Here is a 26,603-nt window from a genome sequence, read left to right as displayed (position 1 = left end):
AATTGATGGATAAAAGGTCAAAACATATCCATAATGGACATGAAAAGGAGCAGGTTGAAATATTCCCTTTAACATCAATTGGGGAGTTGGAGGTGTAGTATCAGACCGCAGAAAGTGGCCAGGTTTCTGTGCTGCCCACAAAGAGCATCTTCTGTCGCCTCTGTCAGAGGCAGAGTACTGAGATGGAAGGGACATTGCTATGACCAAACGGGGCATTTTCTAACATTTCTAACTGGATAAGAATTTTGCAGCTGACACATGTTTAACAATACGATTGGCTGGGGCAGCTTCTTTGTTCCTTAAACTTTGAAGAAATTCACATGTGGATTTGTATGTTAAATTGTGAAAAAACAGGACTGGAAGGAAAACCAATAATCCTGCTATCACAAAGCATTATACCATTATATCTGCCTTCCACAAAGGAATATACCTACAAAATCCTTGATCTATGTTAGCACAAACCAATTTCTCCAATGATGGGGTTCTGATGTCCTCCTCATTGCCTCATGCAGCCTTCTTCAATACTTCACTTTCCTTTCTATTACGAGGCTTTTCCTAATCCCTAACCTGGATCTTCCCAATTGCAATTGCCAACTTCTACTTCTGTCCTATCCACACAAAGCAAGTTGGTCTTTTCTTTTTTAAACAGATTTTTTATGTATTTAGAGATTGCTTTGTCCTTCCTCAGCCTTCTCTTCCTGATGCTACGCAAAACCAATTCTTTCTATTTTGTCCCCCACAGACCATGTTTCCAGAGCTCTGGTCATCATCGTCACTGTGATCTTGACTCCTTCCTATTTGTTCAGTTTTTCTTGAAGTCAAAACATTGAGTCTGGGGATTTCTATGCAAGACCTCACCAACTGCTGAGCAGATTCATGTGTCGGGTAGATACTCCTGTTCAATCAATTCATTATGATGCTAGCTTTTTTTGCTAGGGGGTCACAGTCAGACTCAAGTTAAACTTGAAACTTGGTGTATCTATACCATAGCTGTGGGCAGACCGAATCCTTACTGCAAAAGTCACTTTCATTTATTCTTACATATCTATCCACTTCTCCAAGACAACTCAGTTATGTAGCATCATGGTCTTTTTCAGACCTCTGAGGGATTCATCCAAAACACTGGTAGCATTTATAGCTTAAGATTAGGTTAGCAAGGACCACTAAGATCAAGCAGTCTGACTTCCCATGTCAGAGGTTGAAGGATTTTTTCAAGCAGGTCTTACATTTCCTTCTGAAAGGCTGCTCAGATAGAAGTTTTGGGAAAGACGCATTATTACTTAAAGATTTGAAGTGGCAAAGAATCCAATACGTTGATAATTAAACTAGCTTCAGTGATTAGTTACTCTGAATGTTAAAATTTGACACCTAATTTTTAATCTGGCTTTTTCCAGCTTCAGCTTCTGGAACGTGTCAGAACTTGTGCACAGTTAAAAGGCCTCCTTACCCTCAGAAACCTCAGGAATGTCTTGATTTTCTTTTGATAAGAATCATCTATAAAAAGTGCTTCTTAAGTTTCTGACAGTAAGATCATTTGTGCTCAAAGTCGTGGTTCTTTCCACAGCCCTCCATAATGCTAAACTGAGCACAGTATACTAGATATAGCATAGCATACAGAAAGTCTCATCTCTGTCAAAATCAAGGTGTACGCTTACTCTCCTGCTTATGAGGATCCTTCATCTCTGTAGGACAAACTCACTCATTCGCAGTATGGGGAAATTTGTGTTCAGCTGGTAACCCACACTGGCATCTGCAAAATCACTGCTTTTGTGATACAATACTTTATTCTGACAGCTGCACCTGCATTATTCTTCAGGGACTACTCACAGGTATGATCAAGATCACAGAAATCTTTAAGTTGAAAACATTTTGGAAAGTGGAAAAACAAATTATCTTTTCCAGATATGCAACTTCTTAGCACCATTTGCTATAGCAAACCTCACCTGAGACTTCAGGTTTTTCCACTGTATCCCCTTTAGGGAGGACTGCTGGCTGGGGAGGCATCTCCAAGTTGGGAATTGACTTCATTATGTTGGCCTGGGCCTCTTCCAAGAGCTTTTCAAATTCCTTTCCATTATAGTGATCCAGGTTTTGTCTCTTCTCTTCCCATTTCTTTTCTGCTTTCTAGACAAAAACAGTAAAGGATCAGTTTACCTCTCTGATTTCTGTTGTGATCACTTTTTAAAAAATGCATGTGTAAACATCATAGGTCACCATGGATAGATTCTTTCAGTTCTAGTCAGCAACTAGAGGGAAGATAATTGAACTGTAATTGAACAATAGTTCCGACTTCCATTGTGCTAGATGTGGCACAAACACAAGACAAACTGACAGTGGCCACTGCTCACTAAAAGAACAAAGGAAAAAATTAAATCTGGGTCGCTGGTTTACTGCATCACATGGTGATTAAAGTGCATGTTTGTAATAAGACATGAGAGTTCAGCTGTGGGTTTGCTCAGTACCTCTGTGTGAAACCACTGAAACTTCACGCTCTTTCATCTTTACCTCTCCATAATAAGGAACATGGAGATTTAAAGAATGAATGAAATTCATCAATGCAAGTGTTGCCAAAGAATCATATGTTATTGTTCAAAAATAGGGTATTTCTTCATTTTTTTTAAATAAAGTTTATTACAAAAACACAGCTATTCATTTTGGTTACATGTTATTATATTGTTGCATTGAAAATCAGAGGGTATCTTCAGAAGTGCGTGGTGTAGTTCGAGGTTAAGCATATAAATCCTCATAATGCATTTGAAAATCCCACCTTCAGTCTCAGAAGCGAGACTGGGAGCTCAGACCCAAAAAGACAACAACTGGGTGAGTAGAATACACCGTACCTCAATTGATACAGCTCTGTTTCTGGTACTTGCACTGTGAATTTCCTCAATGAAAAGACTTTGCATGGTGTTGCCATTGACCTGTGGTGATGGCATGCCTTGTGTGGGCTGGGATCCTATTGCTGGTTCCTGGGGGGGGGGCGGTGGGGTGGCCGAGAAGTGGCCGCTCACTGGCAGGCCTTCACTGTGGCTGGGTGCAGCAGGTGAGCCCTGGGCATGGTTGACCAGGGCTGATGAATGCTGAGACTGATGGATGACAACAGGAGAGCTCTGCACGTGATGGACCGTCATTGTTGAGAAGGGGACGACTTCTGACTTGACTGAAGATACCTGGGACTCTGAGGTGACTGCTGTGAGGTTTTGCTGTGCGTGTCCCTGGGTATGCTTGGGCTCCTCCTGGTTTTTCAGAGCTTCAGTTGCAGTGGCCTTTTCCATAGTGGAGTATTGCACAGCTTGGGAGGGATCCACACCCCTCAGCAGTCCTTCTGTAACATGTCTGCCCAGCCAAATTGAACACAACAGCATGGCACATGGTTAGCATCCAGGTGGGTCATGAGCAATATTTAACAACAAGCTTTTGCAAGGGAAAAGCTACAAAATACCAACTGTATCAAAAACATTAGAATGATGTTTTCTCTTCCTAATGCTGTCAGTTCTGTGATTTTAGTTTTCTCTAAGAGGCAGGGGCTCATGTTTTTTAAAGAGGCAACTCATAGTAGGATGTTTTTGCCTTTTAAAATGTTTACAAACCTTCATGAATGTATTGGCACTTTCCTTTTACCAAACCATGAGTTACAGTGGTTTGATTTTAGAGGGAGAATGGAAATCAGTTGACTTTTTTTTTTTAAACATAAAATCTAGATAAACAAATAATTCCTAGACTATTAGCACAGAAAACAGTAGCTACACAGAATCTGAAGTAGCAGTTTAACAAACTGCCAAAACAAAGCATTTAAGCAGTACTTCAGGAAGGTCTTATCTGTCAAGTTTGGGCTAGAATGAGGTAAGGATGCAGAGTCAACCATTTCTAAGAACTGGCTGTGAAATTGCTGAGCCTCAAAGCTTGGCTATCCATCAAATATCATCAGTTTTTCCAATACTAAAACAGAGTTTATGACACTTTCCAGGTAATTTGGCTGGGAAAAAAAAAAACAAAACCTTTTGGTAAAACTTCGTCTCATTGTTTATTTCCCAAACAGGATAAGGCAGGAAATAACTGTAGTCATTTTTAAGAAAAGGAAGCTAATACGAAAGGATATGGATGTTTATCTACCTGGAAAAATAATTGATGGCTCTGAGAAGGCCTGTTACATAAACCATTTTGTCCCTCTGCCAGTATTGGCAAATTCATTTTATATATGCTCCAGAATATATGGGAACAGTGTCAACCCTACATTCCTTGGAATAATGGTAGCATCAACACACTTATGACTTAGATTTGCTTGTAATGGAACTAAAATTTAGACCATGACCATTGACAGTTTGGCCTAATTCATTGAGTTTTGAGTAGGGATTAAATCCAGTATCTATTGCCTCATATAATTCAGCAGTTGTCTGCTCCTGATATATTCTGACAAACATAGCTAAACACTGGCACTTAGTGGACACACATTTTATCTAATATTTCAACTTTCTCTAACTTATCTTGCATAAAAACAGAATAAAGAATTTGAATGGATACCCAATCATATTGAAAAATATTTACTTCTTACAGAAGGTTCTTTATCCACTTCAAATCTTTTCCTGTTATTTCTTACTGTTAGATTTTTGGGGATGCACATTTCAGTGTCAGAGAATATTTCTATTAACTTAGATTGCTGTAAATGCCTACAGCTAATTAACTCACATACCGGACTGGTGACACTGTAAGCTTTCTTGTCAAGGTACTTCCCAAATCTGGAAGTGTTCAGTTCAGAGGAAGCTACTTTCAATCATAAGCTCTGGACAACTGAGACTGTTGGTCAGAAGAGAACCACTGCACAGAGCACAGGAAAGGATAATCTGATTTTCCTTCAGAAGGCTCTAGAAAGAATCTATAAATTACTGCAAACGAGTTACATATTCCTACATTCCTTGGGGAGAGGGGGAGAACACAAACCCAAAATGCTTGAGGAAATTCTTTAGCTTGAAGGAAAAAAAAATCACCTCCTGAGCATTGTAAGGATATCTGTCATGCTGCGCACACGTTTCAATAAGCTGTCTAGCTTGTGTGGCTCTTCCTTTAGGAACCTCACGGCTTCTACCTCAATGCGGAGGATCGCACGCATTTTATTCTGCAATGTCGGGAACTCTCCTGCAAAGACAAAAACTATGAGGCTCAAGAGGAAATCATAAAAGCCCTGGGGAAAAACAGATGACAGGGTGAATGTTAAACAGTTGACTGTCAACCTCTTTTCAGGGGCCATGCAACAAGCCCTTTAATCCTGACTTGAAATATATTGGAAGTGAAAGTTTATGCCTTCAGATCAAAGGCAAAATTGTTTTCAGCCACTGTGGTCAAAAGAGAATAACCGAAAGGAAAAAGGACAAGTACATACCTTTAAGGGTGGCAACAGCTTCTCCCACTTGCCTCAAAAGAAAGGCTCCGTCTTCAACATCTTTCAGTGTCACTGTCTTGTTGGAAGCAGTGGAGTCTCTCTTCAGGTCCTCAACAAATCCCTCCAGCTCACTGGCAAAACAGAAAGTGAACATGAAATGTAAATAGGACTTGCACTACAATAAAATATATGTAAACGAATGGACTAAATCAGAAACCTCAGCTGTGGCATCTTTAAATCTGATACCACGGGATGAAAAAAAACCAGCAGGGTACCAGGAGGGGACATGAGGCTGCTGCACACTCATGCCCGCAGCATAGGACCAGGCTCGTAACCAGCCCCAGTCATTGATTTCTCTGATGCTGCAAATGTGCAGAGCAGCTGTGCTACAAAGGGCAGATGGTGTGGTGAAACACATCCAGCAGCCAGCCCTCTGGGAATGCGAATCCTAGCAGAAGGGTACATAGATGCTATACCAGAACATCCAGTACAGGTTTGCACCTTATATTTTCTCACTGCTAATAACATGCAAAAGAATGCACAACAGTGAAGTGACAGCCCAAAAAGCTGGCACTCACGGCCCCTTGATGCAGGACTGTTTATCTGCCCATCCGTAGTAGACAGGATACAGCGTCCTGTTTCCACAAATAGCCAGAATGAAACAACAAGTGTGCATCGTATGCAGCTCTTGGTCAGCGTTTGGATTAACAAATGAATCACAGAGGCTGGTTTCCAACGAGTGCTGTCCCACGCTTCCTCAGACTTCACCTGGTGCTTCCTCAGCATCTTTCTTGATACCTTTTCCAGTACTTCCTTGCTTCACATAAATATTCACAATCATTTACGCACATATTTTTTTTTTGAGGGACACAATTTTTTTCCTTATAAGGTTGAGATCAGATTGTTTTAGCTGGAATTTCCACCCAGAAGAAAATCTCTCAAAGAATCTCTATAAAACTACCAGCAGTGCATTATGCACAGCTAGACAAAAACAGAGCAAATACCTATGCGAATACCTCAGAAGAACCATCTCTTGAAAATTTGTTCTAAAAGAAATCTGCCTCAATTAAGATACCGAATTCACTAACAGAAGTATTCTGAAAACAGTTTAATTGCATGTTAGAAAACAATGCAAAGCAAGCTCTGAGCTGACAGTCAGGTTTTAACCTAATTTTGGGCCTCATTTCTCACATCCACTCAGGTAGAAGTTTTGCAGCTGCTGTAAGGGAGCAAAGGTATGGGCTGATTGCCTGGAAAGGGGTAGGGTAAGACCGCCTTCCACACCGAGCATGGGTCCTGCATTTCCACACATTTCTTTTGTGCCAGCACAGCCATGCAAATCCAGCAGAAAATTATCGTTTTCATTCAGGTCACTTCCTAGATCCGTCTCAATGGATGGGCAATATGAAGAGGAAAAGAGAGGAGTAGGTGGTCAGTAACAGGCGAAAAGCCATTGCAGCACCACTCTGCATTTAGGTCACTTAAAGGGGAAACACAGGCACACGGAACAATAAATGACAATACAGCAGTACTTCTGATGCACAGAGAAACAGAAATAGTATCAGGATCTGAACACTAAATGCATGCAGCACAGAACTCATTTCAATCCAAAGCCTAGGAACCTGAGAACCTGTCAAACAATTCTGAATTAAGAATCATGAGTTGCTTCTGAACGGATCACAAACATAAGTGGGGTTAAGTGATGCTCCTCCCATTTTAAGACCACTTCTCCCAAAGACTCTGCCTTGAGAAATGCAGCGTCACCATTTCCACTAGCATAAGTGTACTTTCAGGAAACAATGTGAGGGACCACACGATGGCAGCAAGGCAACGTTAGTCGGGATCTTTTTCCAGTGGAAGAGGCTGCAATAACAAAGGCATCCGCTGTCCCCCTGTCTGCCTCTGCTGTAAAGAAGGGTGCAGATATAAACTGGGAAGGAGCTGGGAAAAGAGAGAGCTCTCCATCATTCACTGCTGCGCAAAGACTCCTGTCCTCCAGAACGATGCCCTACAGTCATGCATCCTCCCCATCCTTTACACCCTGACAGCAGTGCTCAGGACGAGGAAGCGCTACTTTGGGAATCATAGGCTGAGCCCCTCTCCCCCCTTTTGTGGATTACAAAGCAAAAAGGAAAGGAAAAAAGGAAAAGCAGCTTCTCAGATGTTTGCATCCACCAGGCAATGAAAAAGGCAAGGGGAGAAGGTTAAGTTTGTTCACAGGTGGAAAGAAGAGAAATGAACCAAGAACAATACTAGGATGTTTTGGTAGGCTTATAAACTGAGGGAAATACAGGGATAAAGGAAAGACTTCCAGCTAGAAGACAACGTCTTTCTTTCCGTTTTGTTCTCTGAGCAAAAATGGAAAGGATCACCACAAAAACCTTTAGTTCCATACAGTGATACTGTCAAACAAGACAACTGATCCTGAAATTGCTCAGGGGATACCATATTACGCTGCCTCAAGTTGCTAGCTACAAGAGAAAAGAAACTTCAGCCTTCAGGAGCCAAAGATTTAAACAGATGAAGCAGTCTCCAGTGTTTCTTTTATGTAACTGGGAAAACTTGGCTTTATAGATTTGTTTGAGCAAACCCAATTAACAAGACAGTCACCTTAAAGCAGTCTCAGAAGGCTAATACAAGATAAATGATTTTCCTGCAACTATGTTTTACAGAGAGAAGCTAAGACAAACTTTTATGCTGAGATCTTTCTTTAGGCAAAAAATAAAAATAAAAAAAATAATCAGAGGATCTGTCTCAGATTGCAGTATCAGTAGAGCAGGTTACAAAACAAACTGACAAAAAGAACGGCAACAAGTCACCCAGACCAGATGGTATTTGCCCTGGAGTTCAACAGCAACCCAAGGATGAAACAGTTGAACTATTAGTGCTAAGCATCTAACTTCTTGATTAAAATTGCTTTGGCACCAGAGTAGTGGAAAGTGTCACAGACGATAAAAATAACTTTTTAAAAAGGAGGTGGGGCTATCCAAGGATCTGTACTCTGGTGAGACCGACATCCAGACCGGTGTAATTGATAGATACCATAACAAAGAATAAACAATAAAGAAACAGCGGACCCAGAGATAAATATATTGTGTTAACGTGAGTTGTGTAAAGAGAAGGTCTCACAAATCCAGATGGTGCTTTGAAGGAAACAGCAAAAGCATGTGGAAAAACTACAGCCCAAAAGGTTTTCAGCTAGGTATCTAAGTAAAAGTTCTTAAGAAAGAAAAGTTGCCGCAGGACAAGAGGGAAAATTCTCTCATGGATAAAGTAATGGAAGTAAAGAGAAGGGATCAATGAACAGCTTATTCAATGAATGGAGTTTGCTGGTGGGTTCCATAGGGATCTGTGATAGGGCTGGTGCTTTTCAACATATCATAAATGATTTAGAAAAGAGGATGAATAGTATAGTCAAAAAATCTCCAAAGAATATTAAATTATTCAGGGGAATGAAAATGAAAGCTGACTGCAGACGGCTGCAGATGGACCTTCTGAATCTAATTGACCAGGAAGAAAACCAAACATTGAAGTAAATCCTAATAAATATAAATTAATTCTCATGAGATGAGGAACAAACAAACAAACCACTATCACCACCCAAAAAAAAAAATAATATCAAACTAAACCCAACAACCTCCCAAAGTTTTTATACATAATCATGAACTTTGAACTGCTAATCAGTCCTCATAAGTGCGATGCTGGGTTTGGAATGGAAAGCTCAGGTGGAACATGAGGACAGGAGGACCATCACCATGCCACTGCATGAAATCATGGCATGCCCACATCAGGTACAGCCTGTGCAGGGCTCTCCTCTCTCCCCATCCCCATCTCACAGATGTACTCTAGAGTTAGAAAGGGCACAGAAAAAGATAACAGGATGAGGAAATGTATAGAATAGCTTCTACATGAGAAGTAACTGTGCAAACCAGCACTTTTCAGGCTGGAAAAGACATGATCAAGGTAAGGGGGTGGGGAGAGTTCGTAACATCATGACTAGCATGGAGCTGGTGAATATTCTGCTTTGCATAATTCAAGGGTTTGGGGGTTTTGACAGATGGGAGATTAAAAAAAAATAAAAATAAAAATTTAAAAAAGAGATTTGTTACTCTATAGAATTCCTTGAACCTGAAAGCTGTAAACAGCAAAAATTAGATAAATTTAAAAAATGCTTAAGTTCATGAAAGGTAAACAATCCATGTAGAGCTTTTGGATATGAGATGCCATCTCTGACTTGAAAACCCCCTGAGCTACAAGTCACTGAAAAAAAGGAGATACACTCTGAGCGTGTTGCCAGTTTCCTGTATTTCTTCCCAAGTACGTGGTACTAGTGGCTATCTGAGCACAGCTATTCTTACGAAAGTGTCTGATTTTTTTTTAACAATAGTATAAATTATAAGTTACTACAGAATCTATGAGGCAGTTCAAAGATGACTGTAATTTAAATACTCCGCTTTAAAAAAAATTCTATTAAAGTGTTTATAATAATCTACAACATAATAAACTACTAATAACTGTAAAATGTTCCTCATTATATAAATACTAGATTACTCAATATGTCATATTGTCACAATTTGCCCTTGATCTGGTAAATTTTAAGGCTAGTATCTGCAACCCAGGAAGTATAATATATGACATTTCTAATGCTGGCTGAAAAGACTGGATAGAAAAAATACCTAATTAGTTAATTCTGAGTGTATGTTTCACTGTTACACATATGTACGAACACTCTAACAGGGTTCCTTGGTTTTCTTTAGATAACTCTGTAATCCTGCGGCAACTGACACACATGGACACATTTCTGTAGGCATCATCATGAATAGCTGCAGAACAGAAAGCTTGCTCTGAAGTGTGCATTGACAGCTCTGCTGTTTACAGCATGAAACCAGCAATTTATTTATTTATTTATCTATTTATCTATTTATTTATTTATTTATTTTAGTTTCCCGATTATAAGTTTCAGAATTGCAAAAACCAGGGCTTTTAAAGCTGAGATTTAAAGAGAGTGAAAGATCTTTCCTTTTATTTCTTTAGACGGAGCTGAAGTTCATACTACAGAATGCTAAATACACTTCTGTAAGTATTGCAAAAGTCCTTAAACTCTGTCTTGCATGAACCCAGTCTACTGATTTAGTCCTATGATGCAGAAAAGGTTAAGAGGGCAACAGTTGAAAGACTAAAAAAAAAAATTTCCCCCCCCGTTGCTTTCCATTTGTTTATATATCTGCAGGGAGATTATGTTAACTGAAAGCACCTATATAGAACATTAATCTTTTCCTGAATACTGTCAGTGACATTCAGTGTGTAATTTTGTGATATATGCTCTTCATTTTTAACAGTTATTAGCTGTTGAACTTAAGGCATTGCCATCAGATGTGCTTTTTCTTTCAGGCTCTGATCCTGCAAGCATGTAAACACATGACAAAGAACTCTCATTGGACACAACCGAAGAAAAATAACTTTATCATTTAATATTTGTTTCTAACATACGCCTAAAAAGGTTGAACTAACATTTATAACTTATGAATGATTTAAGACAGTTTCCTGTAAAATTAGCAAATGAACAATACTTTCCCATTCAACGTTTCTTAGCTGCAAAGTAAATTGGCAGAGGATAACAGACACTTGCTTTATGAGGACACTGCCCTTTGATAACTGAGCTGAGCACAGAAGCAGCAGAAACTCTGTAAACACTGATAAAACAGAACCCTATTGCAATCAGAGTGGTATCCTAAATGAACAGCTGTAACAACCAACACCATTGCACTTGACCTCTCTCAGTATCCTTTTTATGAGGCAATGCTATAAACAACTATCACACAAATGGTTCTTTCCACAGAGAGCAAACAATCTAGAAACTAAGCAATGAGATACACATGGATAAAGTGATGAACAGGAGAGTAATTACTGGAGACTAGAACACAATGTTAACGCTACAAACCAGCTGAGCAGATTATAGACACCAGCATGGACTATTACTGCACACTCAACTTTTCTTCACAGAAAGCATATACATCCTCAGAAACATTCTGCTCTGTCTTTACAGATGCACCGTGTTTATTACAAATCTTATTCAAATGACAACACATTGATCAACAGGAAAGATTTACTTTCCTTGGCTGTCAATAATTGTACTCCTGTGGTTCTTCATAATTTTCAACGAAAAGCTGACTATAAAGCTTCTCTGTGTTATGGGGCAATTCTTCAGGTGTGAACTAAATGCAGGAATAAGAAATAATTAATTATATAGCATCCTTCTTATGTGAGCACTAGAACTAGTAAAACTGTTTATTGATTTCAGCTCATTTTGTCTCCTACCGACTCCAAATATGGAATAAAACAAACAACTGGATCCCACCAGTCATGGTAGGCCAAAGTTTTGGGAAAAAAAGTCTTACAAAAAGTCTTTACACACACACAGACACACACACACACAAGGTACTTTTTAACTGCAGTTTAGTGTATGGAATCCCAGTAAGTAAGTCTTGGAGGGATACTGGCACTGCTGATTGCAATTAAACTTCAATACCTTATTTATGAGATTCCCCCGCCTCTACCATGCAATAGCTGAAGCACTTAATAATGAAATCTGGCTTTCATACTTAAAGCTCAGAGGGTGGTTATCAGTGGTGCAAAGTCTAGTTGGATTCCAGAAAATAGTGGCATACCCCAGTTGTCAATAAAGCGTCCAGTCCTGTTTAACATCTCCATTTATGAGCTGGATGATGGGGCACAGTGTACCCTCAGCAAGTTTGCAGATGACACAGAACTGTGAGGAATGGCTGATGTGCCAGAGGGTCGTGCTGCTACCCAGAGGGATGTGGATAGGGTCAAGAAATGGGCAGATGGGAACCTCATGAATTTTAACAAGAAGTGCAAAGTCCTGCACCTGGTGAGGAACAGCCCCAGGCACCAGGACATGCTGGGGGCCACCCAGCAGGTACGCGGCCTAGCAGACAAAGGACCTGGGTGTCCTAGTGGACACTAAGTTGAACATGAGCCAGCAATGTGCCCTTGCTGCAAAGAAGGTTAATGGTATCCTGGGCTTTATCAGACAAAGTATTACTAGCAAGAGAGGTGATTCTTCCCCTCTGCTCAGCATTGGTAAGGCTGCACCTCAAGTATTGTGTCCAGTTCTGTGTCCCTTGTACAAGACAAACATGGACATACTGGAGAGAGTACAACAAAGGACCACAAAGATGATGAAGGGACTGGAGAGTCTTTCCTGTGAGAGAAGGCTGAGAGAGCTTGGACAGTACAGCCTACAAAAAAGAAAGCTCAAGGGGGATTTTTTTCAATGTGTACAAATACCTGAAGGGAGGGTGCAAAGAAGGTAGAGCTAGGCTCTTTTCAGCGGTGACCAGTGACAGGACAAGAGGCAATGGGCACCAACTGAAGCACTTGAGTTTCTATCTAAACATCACACAACACTTCTTCACTATGTGCGTGACAGAGCACTGGCACAGGTTGCCCAGGGAGGCTGCAGAGTCTCCCTCCTTGGAGATACTCAAAAGCTGTCTGGACATGGTGTTGGGCAACCAGATGTAGGTGGCCCTGAGCAGGGAGGTTGAACCAGACGACCTGCAGAGGTCCCTTCCAACTTCAAACATTCTGTGAAAATTAATCTCATTACCGTCTTTTGAATCCATTTGTTCTTAATAAAATTCCTCTTTCCTTCCCTAAAATATAATGCGTAAATCTGAAGAGGAAAGCTAGTCTTTCTAGAGGAAAAGAGGAAAGCTAAGATGGAGTCTTTCAGAAGAAGGAGGTGGTCATGTGTCTTACAGTCATCTGTTTCCTTACAGCACACTTCCAAAGTGGCCGAAACTCTTCATACTGGTGGGACATGTCCAGCAGGCTGCACTACAAAGGACTCCCAGTCAGGGGCCAATGCTTTTTAGAACATAGACACAGTTTTACAGCCAATATCAGTACAAGGAAACATAGCTACAACAGCATGCACAAGTTCTGTTTCACTGAAGACAGTGGTGAAAACTAATACTCTATGGAATAAAAATAAATAAATAAATAAATAAAAGGCCAGTCAAAAGCAACAAATTCTAAGAGTTTCTCAACCCACCATAATTTCTTTACAATCCTCTCTTCCTCGTTGAGGTATTTCTGCCTTTCTTGTTCCACCAGGTTGCGCTGTCGCTGCACAGGATCTTCAAGCCTCTTCACTGTTTCAATCATTTTGCCATTGATTTCCAGCTCTGCTTTCTTCACCATTGCCCTCAGCATCTCCTGGTTCTGCAGCTGTTGCACAAAAGAAATCAACTTCAATTTTTCCTGCTTGACTGACATCCCTGGCAACAGAATACATTGCAGAGCTCAGAAATAAGTTGGGATAAACAGCCCCACAGCTAGAGAGACTTTTTACCTTCTCCTTTCCCTCTTTAACTTTACCTATAGACATTATTCCATGAGAAAGTGTTGGAGGTGAGAAAAGCCCACGTTTGTTTAACTTCTAATGTGTATACCTAACTTCCTGTTGTCAGCTGATGAACAAAAGATGTTGGGTTCAATACATCACTCTCAGTGCATAACTTCTGCAGAGATTGTGGCCCCTGTATAATGCTCAGTCCACCATGAATCAAGCATTATTCACGCCTCATGACAATGCCCAAAGCCTGACTTCCACTTTGCACATCTCTCTTATTTTTATACACTGTATTGCCCATACATGCCTAGTGGATAATTGCACATATTAATGTAAGAGCTGGAACATACTATTACTCTCAGAATGGAATATTTCAGTCTCTCAAGGGGCAGAGGAAGGACTGTGCCATCCAGTGTGATTTGGTGACAGACATACTCATCTGTGATATAAAACACCTTCCTCACCCACCCAAACCACCTTTTAAAATATGGTAATTTTCTGGAAACCGGACATGTAAGATTCACACATTCTTTCTCAAGAGATCTACTATTTGTGCCTTCCTAGCCTCATATCTGAAGTGTTAATTTTTTTTACTGATATTAAGTTTGCAGAACAAAATTCAGGTAAGAAAACAAGTTCACATAAACTGATCAGAGGGGCTCCATCTAGTCACAACTTCAGGATATAAGCAAAAAGAACACAACTCTGTCAGCCTAGCAGCAATCTCATACCGTAAGATTTTTTAAAACACCTTGGGAAACTCAGTTCCATTTTTAGAACTAGCAATCAAACCTTCAACTGTCTTCTAAACATCCAGGCTTAACAGCCAAACTGCTTTCAACATAAGTAAAAACACTGCCTAATAGGAAGAATCACAAAAATGGCTTACATACAAGACAGTGTAAGGCAACGAGACTTCTTTTGAAGTTGATTTAAGAGAATTTCTGGGAATCAGAGAAAAAAAAAGCAAAAGCCTTTGCCAGGTTGTTCTTACCCAATCAGTACAGGAATTAGAGGAACAAACTCAGTTCTCTCCTCCTGACTGTTCAGAAATTGTGCCTGACTCTGCCAGTGACACAACTCTCCAGTGACACAGCTGTGATGAGAGGGAGGGTAACACTTCACTGAAAGTGTTCAGGGGGGTCTGGGCTGTGACAAGCAGGAGGTGTTAGCTCAAAACTCAGCTCAACATAAGTGTAAGCAGTGAGGGAAAAAAATGAAGCTGGAAAACATTTGAAACAGCACAGATTTATAAACATTGTCAGCTGCTTTATACCAGACTGGATTCTTCTGAAGACAGTGCATATGTGTATTTTTCCCCACAATGGGATTAATGTTTGGATTTGATAAATTAAAATCTCTGACAGTGAGACCAGCACAGCTGAGACACATGTCTCTTTCATTGTGGCAAGAAGGAAAACATAAATGAATGAATAAATGAGGGAATGAGCATGTACCACTTCAGTCATATATTTTATTCACAGCTCTTTAACGAGCAGGGAAATTTGAAAAAGGGAAGTGACTTGGAAAATGTGAAACAACTTATCTGAGGTCAGGAAGAAGGGCCAGCATGACTTAAGCCTCAGGTGTCCAGAATTTCAGTCCTCCATGTTCCTCAGCTCTGTGACTCCCAGCATGCCAAAATGGGGCTTGTGTGCTTTTGTGTGCGTGTGTGTACAACAGCAAACACGCTGGTTTATTATGAGGGTCTATGTTTATTATAGTGACATCTACAGCTAAGGTGCTTGAACACTGATAGAAAATTTCAGTTTTAAAGGTTCATCCATTTCTGATAACAAGATTAGGGAATAAAAATATAACTCATAAATATTTCAAAAAGCTGGTATGTTTAGGACTCCTTAACTTCAGTCCTTGGAGTGAGCTCTTGAAGTTTGGGAATGACTCATCTTGGTATCAAAGAGAAGTTTTTGCCATTTCTTTGAAAATTCACCCAACACCTAGCTAGTTCTGGCAAAACTAGGTTTCTTCATATTTGGAGAACAGGGACAGAAAGTGAGGAGGGAGAGGTACAGATGGGTGCAGGGAGAAAAAGAAGGAACCAAGGGGAACCAGTAACCAAGGGTTTAGGCAGGGCAAAGCAAAGTGAGCAGGAGCAGAGGGGAAGAGCTGTGTGAGGAGAGGAGGCAGTCTTGGGCCACTACAGCATATTTCCCTCCACACTCTGGAACTGAACTTGATTCTTATCTTTCTGCTGTCAGCAGGCATCAGATCTGAGACTCCCTAAGTGCACACGCCTTGTGTCCCTCAGACCACCTCTGCCAGTTACTCCATCACCTCAAGCGGAAGACATTTTATGGATCTGCCAGAGTTATTCTGGTTCAGGAGAGCACAACCTTTTGTAATTCACATTTGCTTGAAAACAAGACAAATAAATAATTCTAGATACTCACACCTTTGTTAAAACAGTGTTCAAGTTTCAAAGTCAAATGCAAGTCAGGGTAAGGAAATGCAATGCAGGTTTTCCTCTCACTACCAAACAAAAATCTCTTGCTAATTAATGTGGCTTATAAGTGCAAGCAGAAAATAATAATAATATGATTTTTAGAACTCTAGCAACTTCTCCTACATTTATTACCCCTGTCTCTCACTCCCAGCATCACCAGTCTCCCCAGACCCCTGCGTTGTCCCTCTTCTCCAGCAGCTGCTCCAGCCATTATCTATCACTGTTCTCTCACAAGTACCCCAGCACTGCCTCTGGCGCCCACTTTGAAAACAACCTGATAACCAGTCTAGTTCACTTTAAACCAATTATTATTTGTGATACAGGTAACTGGAAAACCAGCTATTAGTTCGTAACCCTGCTCCTCACTAGGAGACGAGCACATCCTGTCCAGCAGGAGCATCCCAGGCCGTGATGGGAGAGGCTTCTGGGCCACCAAGTTCCACATACGCCACTGCACAAACCCACCACCAGGGACTGCCTGCCTGCAGCTCAGGATCTCTGCAGAATCTAAATACCTAATTCCTAATGTTTGTTACCATTCGTAGATTAAATCTCGTCTCACCAATTCTATAACGCAGTTCAGAACATAATTGAATTTCTAATTCAAAGTTACACTTGTGAGACTATTTGAGTATCACGTACCATTTATGACAGTATTATTATTGCATTTTCTATCCTTTCGGCGGCACTCATTTTCCTGCAAGTAATAAATTTACTGAGGGAAAAGCTTGCATGCATACACATATCTAAAGCTGAACCTTAATCAGATCTAACTGCTTCCCCTTAAAACATGTTCAGTTAAAGAAAGGCAGGAACAGAAAAAAGTTTCAATGTACAAATAAGCTAATGATAATACACCATGAACACATGGTATAAGGTTTCTTTTCAAACCTGCCACTATGGGAGTGCAGAGTGAACTACCCCACTGTACTCATCACGTGCTCCAGTCTGACCAACAGCAAAAACGTACAGAACACAGGCTGAGTTACTGCCTATCTCTGGCAATGAGGAAAACTCCACGGTACCATGAAACTAGACTTCCTTGAACATCTCTGAAAATCTGAGCTTTTAAGGAAGTTGGGAGAGGGCTGGCAAGAAAGGTATCTAACCTCTTACAACATCCGTGATGCAAATGTCTTTATTTCAAGAATCTCTGGTTAAAATCCAACCACGGAGTAAAACAGACCGGCCTTTTGGTTGCATCTGCTAACATATACATTTAACTGGTGTGTGAATCAATTCATCTGGATGGATTCCTGCTGGATACATTTTAAAAACAGGATTTTGCCAGAACAGACAAAGCCTACATGAATGAATGGGTCTTTTCCATCATGTGTTTCTCTGGTTCTATAAAACAAATGAGTAAGAATTTACAGTGATATCATCAATTCAAAATTGAACCACAGACAATATTAAATATAGTTTTATGTCCTGTTCTTGTTACTTGGTTATCCTGCCAAGTTCTGTGCCTGTGCAATCATCTTTTTCAGTTCTCTGGAAGTGTTTCTTTTAGTCTGTCACCATAAGAAAAATTCACACAAACAGGAACAAACTGACTGACTATCCAGGAGAAACAGAGAAACTGAACAATATGAAGTACTGTCACACATACTATGCACACAACCTGGAAAAACAGAAAAATACATTTCCCTGTTACTTAGAATTATTTTACAAAAAATGGAGCACATTTTTTTTTACCATCAGAAGTGTGATATTTCAACATTCTTTAGCTTAAAACAGTACTTATTAACACTACTACCACTTCCTGCCTTACAAGCTGTGAACTCTTTTTCAAAATACTTCCACCCATTCAGGAAAGTCATGACATTAAATGCACTCTCATACTTGGGTATATATATAACACCCAAGTTTCCCTTAAGCTACAGGTTCTTCCATCCAACTCTCACAAATCTGCCCATGTCATACTGGCACAATGCTATCATGTATTTGCAATCATTTCTGAAATAAGGGAAGTTAGCCAGATTTAATGAGCCCACTCTGGATAGCTCCTCTTTTTTCCTTCTCAAGACTTCCTTGGCAGCGACGATTTGCGCAGATGGTACAAGTTTCTTCACTCCCGTGTGCCCTAATGCTGTATCTGATCAAAAGCAAGGATCCTGCCCCAGGCAGGGCTGTGGAAACAAGCTGCAGCTGGGGAAATGCTACCTCCCTGGCAAGCAGGCCCTGTGAGAAAGATACATTCACTGCCTCCAGCGCTGCACTTGCAACCTCCATTCCAATTTGCAAGGCCACATACTAAGCACAGCTGGTGGCCAGATCACAGGAGTTTGCCAAGAGCTGCATTTGGCACATGGGGTTACAGAAGGACAGAAGGGCTGCAGCGGCTCGCAGCACAAACATGCAGGAATACCCTCTTATACATAACGTGCCAGGGCAGAGACCCTAAGGCAGTCAGTTTTACTGAAAAGTAAAAGCATGGGTGCTGTATCACATGCAGAGGTCACCTGCTTGACACAACTGCTTGCTCCAAACATATTCTACCATCTCTTTGTTACCAGCACACTGAGCACAGGACCTCGTCACAGCACCTTCAGGCTCCACCACATTTTCTTTACTCTGATGTTTACTTTCTGCTCCCTTGCCCTGACGCTGGTTCATAATTCAATTCCCTTTAGTTAAGGAAGTGAAGGCAAAATGTGGTCTAAATCCTGATTCATATTATCTTTATTCTACTCTAAAATTAATCGGCAAATCAAAGGAGTCTGACGCAGTGCTGTTCTCATATTCAAAACCTCCCTGGCACTAACAGCAGTAGCTGCAGCCCTACAATACCAAACATGCAATGTCTCTTTCCAGATAAGGAGGATTGGCAGAGTACTGAAGTTTTCCCTGATGTCCACTTTGTCCTACAAGAAATTGCTTTACCTCTTCTTACACCTTCTGAGGCAATACACAGTGCTTTTCAGTTTCCAATTAATAGAAGGGCTGAAGACTTTTACAGCTGCATAGGCTTACTTTCACGGTGCCTGAGATGAGCAGCATACATTTACATTGGTAACCTGACTGTGTATGTCAACAGAACATTTTGGTTAACTCTTCATTGTTCTTATTGTTTCTTGCAGGTTCTGAGGTGTTGATGTGTGTTAAGAAGGTGCTGGTAAAGTGTGAATGTACATTGGGTGCATCAAACCTTTGCAGTAACTTTTGAAATCATCATTTCCACTTGCTGCTCAAGCTGGCTATTCTTCTGGATTCTATAAATACAGGCCTCAAATGCTGGCTTAATGCATATCTACTGATCCTCAGCTACATTTCAGTTTCCTTACATCAAAGTTGTTTATTCAGGAACTTAAAAACTGTCTCAACTATAAACAGTATGGAGCAGGAACATGGCTCTTCCAACATGTTTATACAGCACATAGCATAGCAGGGTCCAAACTAATCACAGACTTGATATTACTGTAACATAAATACTGCTTTAATGTCTAGAGCCATTCAACTAAGCTAGAAATTAAGTTATTTCTCCATATCTGCGCAGCACTAGTTAAATTGAGCTAATTCTTATATCTCTAGGACTATGCAAGTGGTATGTGCTAGAGCAGTATATGCTTTTGTATGTGTGATAATTGTGTCTCTCCTTTTCTATATAACTCTGCTACCTAGAATCACGTACAAAAGGTGAGAGGAAGGGAGAGGGAGAGGGAGAGGGAGAGGGAGAGGGAGAGGGAGAGGGAGAGGGAGAGGGAGAGGGAAGGAGGGAGAGGGAGAGGGAAGGAGGGAGAGGGAGAGCATTTCCTGACAACCCAATTTCCTACCATTTATCAGGTAAGCGTACCTGTAGTTGCTTCATCTGATGCAGCTGCAGCCGCAGATCTGACACGTTGCGTTTCATACCATGCAGGCTTACTTGCATCGATGAGGCTCCGGCAGGGTGATGGATGACGGCTGACTCCACTGTTGCCAATGTGTTCTTCCCCCCAGGTAAGTTAGCAGCACCTGCAAGTAAGCAGCAGCACAGGTTGAGCTCACCAGCAGAGGAGGTGCAAACATGGTCCTTCCTCTCCACACCGAATTCACGTGCATTTCACACGGATGGACAAGAAAAGAAAACTACGGTTGCCAGTGCTCAGGGCAGTGGCATCTCCCCATCCGATGTAATTGGAGACACTGTATAATATCAGAGTGTGTCTGTGCTGGAACCTCAGCCATATCAGAGCACTGTCTTACCACAAGACTGCTTCCTACCACATGTAGTGGAGATAGGAAAATTAGCTATAACTGCACATTACACAAAACAGCAGCAAATCAAATCGGTGCTGAAAGTAGCTTTGGGAACGTCTTCTCAGGAGCCATCTGGGAGCAAGTTCATTCAAATTCACAGGACTCCTGAACTGCATATGTGTTGATTAATTCAGCCAAACTGCCAAGTGTGGGGGAAAGGTTTCTACAGAGAATCTTACTTTGCTGCTTAAAGTATGATTGTGTTATTTCTATCAGCTGTGTCCAACAGCTACGGTATTAAACCAAGAGAAGAGAAATGGAATAATGGTCATTTATTTAGGACTGTGTTTACAAGGGAGTACAGCATAAAACAAGTAAGTGAGCTGAGTCATCACAAGACTTTCTTCATTAAGTAATGCTGTTCTTCCACACAGCATCAATATTAAGGTTGTTCTTTTCAGTCTCAAGCCTGGGAAAAAGCTTTATTTACAGGGTACAATCAAATCCCAGTTCATCAGCTAGTAGTCCTATTACAGCTGACTGATGGCAATTCACACTTAAACACCCATATTCTTCAAACTGTCTTTTTAATGTGTCCTTTCCCCTCCCCTCTGCCAACAGGCAAAATGACAGGAGTATGCATTCCAGTTTCCAAGCCCAGCACTATGTAGCCCTGCACAGCTTTCTGATCACAGTGTCAGATCCACCTCAAGCTCATATGACAGTGTGGCTGCAGCTCCCCAAATTACTGCACTGTGTCATCCCCCTATCACTTTCTTCTTTCTCTATGAGATTAAAATCAAACATCTGAGGAAACTGAAAATAACTGGTCAATGGATGTATGTGCACAAGGACTTTGGTCATCATTTGTTCCCACAGGCACACATCCTATCAAGTTCGATGAAATCAAATGTAGCGTTGCAAACTTTTTTTTTTTGCCTCTTGGAGGCAAATTTTCAGTGCACTGAAGAGAATGACATATCTTGTCTGTCTGGAATGAGTATGAACCCAAGAGTGGTAGGTTTTACCTCCACGCACTCATCCCTAGTAGTCTAGTCAGCTAGTAAAGTCTCCAAATGTGCCTGAGTACAGCTCAGCAGAACAACAAATTGCTATTCCTTTGCCAACAGGTGTGGATTTCTCAAACATAACTTTTGCAAAATTCATCCATGAGGAAGCGTTTTTAAAGGAAGGAATTTATGCCAAGCTGTTTTTATTTAAAAATAGGCTAAAAGGTTTCTGAAGAACCGTTGTTTCCTGCTGTACCTACATTTGCAGTTCCCTTCAGTAAAAGCACGTGTCCCTTGGGCTGCACTCATGCTGTATACGGTGCTGCAGGTCTCTGGAGACATGCTCAAACAAAAAGCTGTTCTAGCCTGGTGCTGCCCGTTGTAATGCTACGCCCTACCTAAATGAGCTTCTGCTAGATCTGCTCGGTGCTTCAACAACAGCACTCTTCATTTCAGTGCTGAGCAAGCTGCTGCACATTTTTGCCACGTTCCAGTATGATTCGGCGCTCTTTTGACTGTAAAATAATTGTTTAAAAGAAAGAAACACTCAAGAAATAAACAGTCCTTGTTCACTGTCATTCTGTACCCGCTCCATGCTTCAGTCTAATCTAAGCCAATACTTATGTCTACATGTACACTACATTTTTTCCTACAAAGCATGTATCTTTCTCCCACATGCACTATTTTTTGCGTTTTTTTAAGAAAAGGGTATTTAGTTCATAAACCCAACAGACAGAAACCACCAGAGAGTCTGAAAAATGTGGATAAGCCTCCAAGAGTTCTGATCCCTAGCCACAAATCTGGACTATTTTTGAAAGCACATCTACCTTTCTGCTAGTCTTTGCCTCAAGCAAAAGCTCCAAAACCTCAGCCCCCAACTCTGTGGTTATGCAGCCAAGGCATGAATCAGTCCCCTCCAGTCTCTCCCCACATGCTGGACACCAGTCAATTTGCATATTTTTGGAGGATGAGGTGCCTGCTTTCTTCTAAGTGTAGATGGACTGTGATCTGCTTCTGTAAACAATAAATGTGTCCTACTCCCTGCAAACCAGCCCTCCTCCTCCTCTGCTACCCCAGCCACCTCTTGTACCTCTCCTACTACAACGTTCCTGCTGTAGGCAGTGCTCAGAGCCCACAAAGCACGAAGGGACTCCTAAGGGGGTGAAACACAACCACACTCACCCAGCGAGCATGGGAGCGCAGTGAGGATCACCAGCTGATTTCTCAGAAACTCATATTTTCATCAAAAAGGAATAAAAGGGCAGCTGAATGAGGGACTGCTTCGTCTAGGGAGTATAGCTCTCATTTGGAAGCAGGCCCAGGCTGTAGCTTTGCGATTAGATGTAGAGCCAGATGGATTGAAGGGAAAGAAACAGTGTTGGCTTGCATAGCTTTTCAAATAAACCCTTGTTGGAGCTAGGTAAGGGGTCCTGAGGAAAATAAAAAATACTGCAGTGCAAAAGGGAAAGGCTTGGTAATTGCCCAGGCTCAGGAAGGCAAGGAACAGGACTGCCACTTCCTGACACCTGACCTTTGCTATCATGCAAAGACAGTGCTCTCCTTCCATTTTCCAGAATTTAGTTTTCTTTCTAAAACGCTAAGATTTTGTTTTGAAGCAGGCTAGAAAAAAAAGACCATCAGAAGACATCAAGAAGTGTTTCTTCCTAAATCATTCATATTCTTATCAAAGAGCCACATTTTAAAACATCATTTGGGGAGACGTGGCAGTTACTCAGTTCCCTTATCGGCTGGTTGGAATCCACTAAACAAACAGACAAATGCAACGTTAAGGTTGCAACTCCATCATTAGCAAGCTGTTATGGTCAGACACCAAAGTGTCCTTAAAAGAACAGAATGTTCTATAGATATCGGTGTGCAACTTCACCTCGGTGATCCAGAATTAACTCAGGATCATGCTATACTTGCAAACGCTGACCAAGTTCAACAACTAGCATGATCTACCTTTGAATATGAGATAAGCAAGCAGATATGGACAACTTTTTAAATTCACAGATCATTACAAGAGTCACGCATGTGAAAGCAGCACACAGATGTGCACAGAAGACAAGAAGTCTCCGGCAAGCACAGGTCACAAAGGGTGAGGAATCAAATTTGAGCACTATATGTGTAACACTTCTCCCTGCTCTATCTCCCTCTCTTGATTTGTACTGGAGATGTCAGCACAGAAAGAAAGACTCCTTTGACCCTTTTCAGAATATACTAAAATCTCCTTCTTCCTCTTCCACCAAGGCAGCAAATGGCAAATTGATTTTGTTTGTTTTGCTTTGCAATCCAGGATATAATTGATACAGAATTGAATCTATCTATCATTCTTACCACTTGATGAACAAAATATGACAGAAAAGAGAGTAGATGAGCATTTCCTAGCATATTTGTTAGTAATCTCATGGACAATCTTTCTAGTAAGTTTCTGTTGTTTTTTTTTTTTTTTTTTTAGTCACATGCTATCAGGCTGTTCCTAAACGAAGAGTCCCTAGATGCCATTCACTTTTGAAGAACTGAAAAAGGTTATAAGGATTCAGTCATGGGGTTTATCCTAGCATGAATAGGAGATACATAGCTCGACTATGGAAGGTTACTGCTCTTTGAACCCAACTCCCATGAAAAAATGAGCCTAAAGCAACAAAACATAAGAAATGCAGACAGCAGAGTCACTATCACAGGCTTATTTTCCCCAGTGGAAAAGCATTTTTGTTTAGGTTCTAATATTTGAGGCTACAGAATCTGCTACAGACTGCCAAAGCAAAAACATGTTAAATACAACTACTTGATTTATACAAAATACCAAACGGAGTATTCACAGTCTAGATATACAGAAGTATCTAGGATTTAGAAAATTTGGTTTCTTTTCCTTCCCAAGTGAGCTAGTTGTTTATTTTTTGCATGAATGTCTCCCATCACTAGAAAACATACTACAAAATACAATGTTGGTTCAGCATTGATGAGTCAATTTTATCCTGCACAGATGTTTTATTGTTCAGGATAGGAAGCAATTCACGTTTCTGCTTACCACTGCTCTAGAAAGGACTGCTCAATCAACATTTTATACCACTTTTCCTTTCAAATAGTCTTTGAAATTGCTAAAACTGGTATCTCAGTGTGCAGTTGTCAAGTGGAATTGTGTACTTTGAGAGCTGACTGTCTAATGGCTATACTTAATAAAGATTGGGGTGAACTGGAGAGCAAAACAGAGGTCTGCAGAGTGTTTCTGGATGCTGCAGGCATGTTTAAACCCAAGCATACTTACTCGAAGGAGAAACATTCTGTAGCATGTTTTGCATATTCTGACAGATTGTTGATGTCTTTCAGGTAAGCAGAGACTTATTAGACCTCGTTATGTGTAATTTCAAAAGCAGATGCAAAAGCAGACTATTCTATTATATAGGAATGCAGTCCTCAGTATTAGCTGATATGGGTGACAATACTGAAGCAGTAGCATATTGTGGTCAGCATCACACCTTGTTTCCCTTTACCTGTTATAGTTCAATTTTCTGATTTTCCTGTGGCTGTGTCATGCTGGACGGACAGGATTTAGGGATGCAGATGCTAGAGTTACAACTATAGAGTGCTGATAGGGATCCTTGCAGTTGCATGGCTACATGACTGGCTGCATGGCCAGCCCCACTGCCCTATGTCTATCTCCCCAGGTGATCAGAAGTGCACCTATTACACAACCTGAACCGTGGTATCCTTACTCACATGATGCGTATGGGCACGGCTGTGTGACAGAGACAATATCTCTGTCAGTACCTGACAGATACTGATCTGGTCTTTTGACAGTAAATTAAAGTGGCCACTCCTGCCCCCCATGATGGGGCATTCATCTGTTATACGTAATTTTGTCATCTCAGGGACACACTTTCAGTCATACAACAAAGTAGTGAGTGAAGAGTCTTTTGGAACGACACCATGAACTGGCTACTGGTCAGAGGAATCATGCTATTCTGTTGGGCTGGGTATGACCTACAGACTGAAGAATCCCTATCCTTGCTTTGTGTGGAGCAGTTTTTCCAATGAATATTATTTAATTTCTCATTTTGTTGAAAATGCATTCATTCACATATGCATACACAAACAATTTAGGTTGAAAGGGAACCTCTAGAGGTCATCTGGTCCAAACTCCCGTTCAAAGCAGGGCCTGCTTAGATCAGGACCTCCAACTTGGTGTCCCCTGCCAAGTGTTTATCTGAATTAGAATAAGCACAGGAGAGCTGAAAGGCCTAACAGCCACACAATGCAAAGAGGGAAACAAGGCAATGTATGTGCAGATCGTTTGATTGTTTTATAGGTTCTTTGTATGATACAAGGGCTATGCAAGTGGGAAATACTATAAATTCTTAGCATATAATGACAATGAAATAGAGAAAAGTCTAAGAGCATTTTGCAGCTGTTTTGAAAAATGATGGCTTTTTTCAATAAGTTGCCTGAAACTGATAAATTACAGCTTATTTCTTCGCAGCCTGAAGTATTGCTCTCCCCATCCAGGGGCCAGCAGGAAGGGAAGAGTTGGAACAGGACCAGAGAATGGCTTAGGAGCAGAGCTCCAGCACCAGGACATTAGCTTGCTCTCTTGCATATGCTTGATAGTTTCCAGGTCCGGTTTGACTTCTGTTGGTTAGGAGGATGTACTGCAATTCCAGATAAACAGGAATCCTGAACGTGAACTAACAGCTCCAACAGAAAGGCTAGTTAAGAGCATAATAGATTTGCTAATAAATGTGTGTGGTTTACTACCTGCCAGAGCAGAGACCACCCTGTGGGAACAACATTACCAGGAAGTAGGGAACTGCCTTTATTTGCATTCAGTGCATGACAAAGGGTGAAGAAGAGGCATATAAACACACCCACCCACCCTGCAGACATCTAGAGCAACAGCCCATACACAAAGAGCTCCAATCACATGGAGATCTACTTTCACAACAGCCTTAAGTATATCTTTTAAACACTTAGCAGCTCTCTGAGTAGGAAGCTAAGTTAAGACCAGCTAACGTTGGCTTCATCACAATTGATGCTTGCTCAGAACAGTTTAGGAGCATGCTAATAATTAGTAACAGATCAATACGGCTTAAATAGGGAAAGTGCTATCTTGCTGACTGCTAAATTCCTTAGTGACATCAAACCCATAGCAATCTCCTGGCAAGATAACCTTAGAGAAAAGTTCAGGTGACC

The 26,603-nt window shown here is 41.0% G+C and overlaps 1 protein-coding gene across 12 annotated transcripts in view; it reads right to left on the bottom strand.

Moving 5' to 3' along the window:
- The window catches only part of KIAA1217, a 240,377-nt gene that overhangs the window by 17,093 nt on the left and 196,681 nt on the right, over positions 1-26,603 (bottom strand). For 11 of the 12 annotated variants that reach the window (XM_083823616.1, XM_083823623.1, XM_083823625.1 and 8 more), the window contains 6 exons: positions 20,018-20,178; positions 13,458-13,633; positions 5,378-5,508; positions 4,986-5,133; positions 2,841-3,336; positions 1,944-2,124 (listed from right to left, as the gene is read on the bottom strand). In XM_083823616.1, the coding sequence (XP_083679742.1) occupies positions 1,944-2,124; positions 2,841-3,336; positions 4,986-5,133; positions 5,378-5,508; positions 13,458-13,633; positions 20,018-20,178 (1,293 nt within the window). The remainder of the gene's footprint in view (positions 1-1,943; positions 2,125-2,840; positions 3,337-4,985; positions 5,134-5,377; positions 5,509-13,457; positions 13,634-20,017; positions 20,179-26,603) is intronic. The other variant, XM_083823617.1, reaches the window with a different exon arrangement.

This window comes from Anser anser, assembly GCF_964211835.1.
Source record: "Anser anser genome assembly, chromosome: 2".
Taxonomy (NCBI): Eukaryota; Metazoa; Chordata; class Aves; order Anseriformes; family Anatidae; genus Anser; species Anser anser.
The sequence above is the reverse complement of the archived record's forward strand: the minus strand, read 5'-3'. Positions and strand labels throughout refer to the sequence as shown.